Source organism: Eimeria acervulina, genomic scaffold (assembly GCF_000499425.1).
Source record: "Eimeria acervulina Houghton genomic scaffold, Eah_scaff498, whole genome shotgun sequence".
Lineage (NCBI taxonomy): Eukaryota > Apicomplexa > Conoidasida > Eucoccidiorida > Eimeriidae > Eimeria > Eimeria acervulina.
In genome coordinates, this window is record NW_013549764.1 from 1 (window position 1) to 5959 (window position 5959).

The 5959-nt window shown below is 51.8% G+C and overlaps 2 protein-coding genes across 2 annotated transcripts; both read right to left on the minus strand.

Annotated features, from left to right (window-relative positions):
• Positions 1–926: 926 nt before the first annotated feature.
• On the minus strand, positions 927–1596 carry EAH_00040630 (hypothetical protein, conserved; the record flags this gene model as incomplete). Its single annotated transcript, XM_013395259.1, has 2 exons — positions 927–1045; positions 1131–1596. The coding sequence occupies 2 exons, from the start codon at positions 1594–1596 to the stop codon at positions 927–929; spliced, it is 585 nt and encodes a 194-aa protein (XP_013250713.1).
• A 1206-nt stretch (positions 1597–2802) lies between these two features.
• Positions 2803–5673, minus strand: EAH_00040640 (hypothetical protein, conserved; the record flags this gene model as incomplete). The annotated part of the gene is made up of 3 exons (XM_013395260.1): positions 2803–3447; positions 4146–4684; positions 5052–5673. 3 exons carry the CDS (start codon positions 5671–5673, stop codon positions 2803–2805), a joined length of 1806 nt encoding a protein of 601 aa, XP_013250714.1.
• Between the last annotated feature and the right edge of the window lie 286 nt (positions 5674–5959).

The window sequence follows — 5959 nt, forward strand, 5'->3', positions numbered from 1 at the left end:
CTATACCCTGAGTGATGGTCCCCTGCTTCTTATCTGCAGTTTTGCTGCTGCGCGGCGCGCGTTGGTTTGGTGCGAGGCAGCAAATCAGCGAAGACAAACTCCCGCCAGCACCAACAGACAAACGAGACTGAGATAAATAAACAAATTAATTAATTAATTAATTAATTAATTAATTAATTAATTAATTAATTAATTAATTAACTAATTAATTAATTAGGTTTATTTATCTATTTGTTTATCTATTTATTATCAATTTGTTATTACAAATCAGCGAAGACAAACTCCCGCCAACACCAACAGACAAACGAGACTGAGATAAATAAATAAATAAATAAATAAATAAATAAATAACTAATTAACTAACTAGTTGATTAATTAATTACTTTATCTATTTATTTATCTATTTATCTATTAGGCTTATTTATCTATTTGTTTATCTACTTCTTATTTATTTATTATAACAATTCAGAAGACAAACTCCCACCTGCATTTATTTATAATATTTACAGACTTATTTATATATTTATATATTCTTCACGTATTCATTTATATAATAATATAGTAATAGTATATTATTATACATTAGGGTTTAGGGTTTAGGGTTTAGGGTTTAGAGGGGGTTACTTTATAGAAGCGGCAAATTGCGTCAGCATCCTGAGGTGTCTTCATATTCAGAAGCCAAACACTAGGGCACTGACGCCCCCCATTGCTGCAGCAGCAACAGCAGCAGCAGCAGCAGCAGCAGCAGATTGATGAGCTCCATCAGCAAAAGGAACAGCAGCTGCTGCTGCTGCGCAGGCCAACAGCAGCAGCAGCAGCAACAGCAACAGCAACAGCAGCAACAGCAGCATCAGTAGCACAGCAGCAGCAACAGCAGCAGCAGCAGCAACAGAAGCAGCAGCAGCAGCAGCAGCAGCAGCAGGAGCTCACTCCAACTGTCTACCATGGATTAAATAAGAGGAGACAACAGCCTGCAGCAGCTCCTGCGGCATCTGCTGCAGCAAATCTTGTTCAGTTAAGCTGGGGTCAATATGTCTTACAGCAACTGCGCATGCATACACCGCAGCAGCAAACCTTAAACCCTAAACCCTAAACCCTAAACCCTAAAGGAGAGGACAATACACGCCTACCCTTCGTTTGAGATTTTGCTTTGTACACCGCAGCTGTGGCTTGAACTGCAGCAGAAGCGTCCGTAGGCTGCTGCTCCTGTTTTTGCTGCTGCTGCTGCTGTTGTTGTTGCTGTTGTTGCTGTTGCTGCTGCTGTTGTTGCTGCTGCTGCTGTTGCTGCTGCAGCTTCATATCCGCTTCCTGTGTTCTAGAGCGGGGTCTCCACAGTTGCTGAGAGGGGGCTTTAACTCTTCCGCTGCTGCTGCTGCTGTTGTTGTTGTTGGTGCTGCTGCTAATGTTGCTGCTGCTGCTGCTGCTACTGCTGCTGCTGCTGCTGCTGCTTGACTCCCGGGGCCCCGGCCGGGGGCCCCTGCGGGGGCCCCCATCAGCATTTTGTTTATTTTCAGTTGGCTTCCGCTGCAGCAGCATCGTAGCAATTCTTGAGGCGTCCAGAGGGACGCCAGAAGAGCGAGGGCCCCCCCCTTGCATTGTCGCGGAGTGTCTGTACACCCTAAACCCTAAACCCTAAACCCTAAACCCTAATCCCTCATGAAGCCCTTGCTCTAGTATTAGGCCGAGGGCGCTGCTTTAAATAAACTAGATAAGAAAAAACAAAAAGCATTTATGTCGCCTTCAGCTAGTAGAGTTTAGGGTTTAGGGTTTAGGGTTTAGGGTTTAGGGGCCCCCCTGCTGGCGAGGAAACTGGAGGTATAAAAGAGTTTAATTGTACGCAGTTTGTATTTATTTATTATAATTATTTATTATTATTATTATTTATTTTAATTGTTTAATTTATTAATTAATTATTTTTTTAACTCAGAGGCTTACTCATATTTTGCTGCTTCCCCCCTTGTGGTCACCACTGGCTAAGCAGCGGTTGTTGAGGGTTTTTATAAGGGTTTAGGGTTTAGGGTTTAGGGTTTGGAGGAGGGTTTAGGGTGTAGGGCTTGCAGTAAGTAAGGAGGCTTTAGGAGTTACGGCGGCTAGCGACGGTTTAGGGTTTAGGCCTAACAAGTGTTGGCGAGGGTTTAGGGTTTAGGGTTTACACTGATCATTAGAGAGGGTTTAGGGTTTACGCGGTTTAGGGTTTAGGGTTTAGGGTTTAGGTGGCGAAAGGACAATGCTGCTGCTATGCTACAACACGGGCACCTACAGCAGCAGCAGCAGCAGCAATAACAGCAACGGCAGCAGCAGCAATAACAGCAGCAGCAGCAGCAATAACAGCAACAGCAGCAGCAGCAATAACAGCAACAGCAGCAGCAGCAACAGCAGCAGCAGCAACAAAAGCAGCTCTCTTTCCAATGGACTCAACCGCAGCCGTTTCCGCACCTGCAGCAGCAACTGCAGCAGCAGCCACTGCAGCAGCAGCAACTGCATCAGTTATTGTCGCAGCAGAGCGGCAGCTGAAAAGGGTTTGCTGCCTGCCCAATCGCATACTAAAAACAAGTTGCTGTTCGTGTGCTGCTGCTGTTGCAGCTACCGTTGCAGCAGCAACATCAGCAGCAGCAGCAACTGCAGCAGCAGTAGCAGCTACTGCAGCAACAGCAGCTGCAGCAACAACTGCTGCAGCAGCGAGATGAGCAGCAGCGCTCGGAAGAGTGCAGCGCAGCATCTACAGCAGCACCGGGTGCAGCGCGTGCAGCAGCACATGTAGCAGCAGCAGCTGCAGCAGCAGCAGCAGCAGCAGCAGCAGGATTAACTCCACTCTGGGGGTGCATCAACAGAGACAGTAATAATGTCTCCTAAAGAAGGAGACAGCGGGTTGGGGAAGGAAAGGCAGCAAAGCTGCATTCCCAAAGTGCTGCAAGGGGGGCCTACGCCTTCGCTGCTGCTGCTGCTGCTGCTGCTGCTGATGCTGCTGCTGCTAATGATGTGTACAGTTGAAGGAGCAGCAGCAGAAGCAGCAGATGCTGAAGCAGATTCAGCATCTTCGAACGCCAAGGTCCCTTGGTCTGTTTCCTGCTGCTCCCTTTGCTGCTGCTGCTGCTGCTGATGCTGCTGTTGCTGATGCTGCTGCCGTTGCTGCTGCTGCTGTTGCTGCTGCTGCTGCTTTGTTGCTGCTGGCCGAATTGAAAAGAGAGAAGAGAACAAATGACCCTCATCAAACGCAGCAGCAGCAGCTGCTGCTGCCTCTTCTGCTGCTCGGCACAACACATTCTGATGCTGCTGCTGCTGCTGCAGCTGTGCTTCTGCTGCAGCAGCAGCTGCCTGTGTTTGGTATCCATACGGGTCCTCTGGGACGCAATTGCTGCTGCTGCTGCTACTATGGCTGCTGCTGCCATTGCTGCTGTTGCTGCTGCAGTCGTTAACAATGGGGCATCCGGCAGCAGCAAACTGGAGCTGCAGCAGAACACCAAACCAACAGCAGCAGCAGCAGCAGCAAACAAACGGTGACATCAGCAGCAAAAGAGGGCCCTTGTGGGGCCCCAGCAGCAGCAAGAGGGTATTTTTGTTTCTGGCTGCAGCAGATTGCCGCAGCGGCTCTATCATTGCTGCAGCACTATGCTGCAGCAATGACAGCAGCAGCAGCAGCAGGAGCAGAAGTACCAGCAGCAGCAACAACAACAACAGCAGGCCCCCTATCTCACCCGTATCTGCTGCGGCGAAGGGGGCCCCCAGCAGCAAACCCTATACTCGCCACACAGACGGGGGGGCCCCCCCTCCTTCAGTCGCTTAGCAGCAACTGATAAAAGATTGAAGTTTGCTGCACTTTGTTTCGCTGCCTTCGAGGGAAGAAAACTAAACAAAGAAGAGGGAGGCCAAAGAGACAAACCACGACCCTGAGCAGCAGCAGCAGCAGCAGCAACAGCAGCAGCAGCAGCAGCAGCAGACGAAGAAGGGACGGTCAAAGCGGAAACACCAGAACCAGCAGCAACAGGAAGAACGGCAGCAGCAGCTGCTGCATCAGCCCCAGCTGCTGCAGCAGCAGCGGCAGCACCACATGCGGGGACAGAGACGCAACGTGAATGATGGGGCTGTAGGGCTTTAGTAGGCATTATGGTTTAGGGTTTAGGGTTTAGGGTTTAGGGTTTAGGCACCTTAGCGACCCAGGGGAGCAACGAAGGAGGTACGGAGACACCAGCAGCAAATTGCCGCGCATCTCTCTTCGTGGGGCCCCCCAAGTGCTGCTGCTGCTGCTGCTGCAACTGCTGCTGCTGCTGCTGCTCGCGACTGTCGTCGAAGTCACTAGCTGTCTGTCCTGCTGCTGCTGCTGCTGCTGGGGCCCCCGTTCTCAGCTGGTGGGGCCCCCTATACAGCTGGCTGCACAAAACACCAGCAGCAAGAAGGCCCCCTGTACCCTCTTTCCGCAGCTGAGGAGGCCCCCAGGGGGCCCCCAACGACAGCAAACAAGTCGCAGATGATTCATTAAAAGACAATGTCCCCTGCTGTTGCTGCCGCTGCTGCTGCTGTTGCTGCTGCCGCTGCTGCTGCTGCTGCTGCTGCTGGGTCCAGCAGCAGTGCCATGCGAATGGAGGCGGAGTGAAATAGGGAAGACCGCTCAGGGGGCCCCCCCCTGGGGGCCCCCGTGGGGGCCCCCCTTCGGGGCCCCCTGGGGGGCCCCCAAAGGGTGTGGTAGCTATATTTGAGACATCAGCAAGTACTCTGAATTGCTGCTGAACTAAACCTTTGTCTATTAGGCGGCCTGAAGCAGCAGCAGCAGCAGCAACAGCGACAATAGCAGCAGCAGTATGGGCAGAAATAACAATACAGGTATCAGAAGCAGCTACAGCAGAGGTAATAGCAGCATCAGCTACAGCAACAGCAACAACAACAGCAGTAACAGCAGCAGCAGCAGCAGCAGCAACAGCAGCAACAACAACAACAGCATAAACAACAACAGCAACCGCAACCGCAGCAACAACAACAGAAACAGTAGCAGCAACAACAACAGCAGAAACAGCAGCAGCAGCAGCAACAGCAGCAGCAGCAGCAGCAAGAGTTACGGATGGAGTTGTTTGCTGCCTCATCTGTGGCGACCAGCACGAGGCCCTGTGCTTGCAGCGGTATATCAGAGAGAGGGAAGAACAATGCCTTAAGAGAAGAACTCTCAATCGATGCTGCTGCTGCTGCTGCAGGTGCTGCTGCAGGCGCTGCTGCTGCTGCTGCTGCTGCTGCTTCACAAGCAGCAGACAAACGCTGGCGCCCCAATGCATCTTCTAAGGCCTCTTGAAGGCTGGGGGCCCCCCTGTGGGGCCCCACAGACCAACCCGGTGGCTTATAGGCAACAAACCATCGGTCCCTTAGGTGCCCATACACCACAAGACTGCTGTTGCTGCTGCTGCTGCTGCTGCTGAAGCTTCTGCTGCTGCTGCAGCGAATCGGGAGAGGCCTCTGATGTGCCCCATTGTAGCGTTTGTTCCAGCTCTCAACACTGGTGCTGCTGTTGCTGCAGCTGCTGCTGCTGCTGCTGTTTCTATTGAGACTTAGGGGGGCCCCCAGGGGGGCCCCCCTTGAATGTGTTTGTCGCAGAGGGTAGCGCTGCTGCCAGCGCAGGGCTTTGGGGCCCCTAAAGATAAATAAAAGCGACGAAGGGGCCCCCAGCAATACTGCTGTAGAACCCCCCATGAGCCTTTAATATCCTCGAATGAAGCTGAGGGTTTAGGGTTTAGGGTTTAGGGTTTAGACCGAAGGCCCGTTCCCACCTTGATGAAACCCTTGATCTTCCCTGCATTGTAAAGGGCTAGGGTTTAGGGTTTAGGGTTTAGGGTTTAGACCATTCAAGTATTTAAAGTTGAGACAGCACTGAAGCCAGAAGAAATGCTTAATGTGGGGCCCCCAGGGGGGCCCCCAAGGGGGCCCCCAGAGGGGCCCCCAGGGGCCCCCCTGGTTTGTATGGTGTCTCAGTACTGAT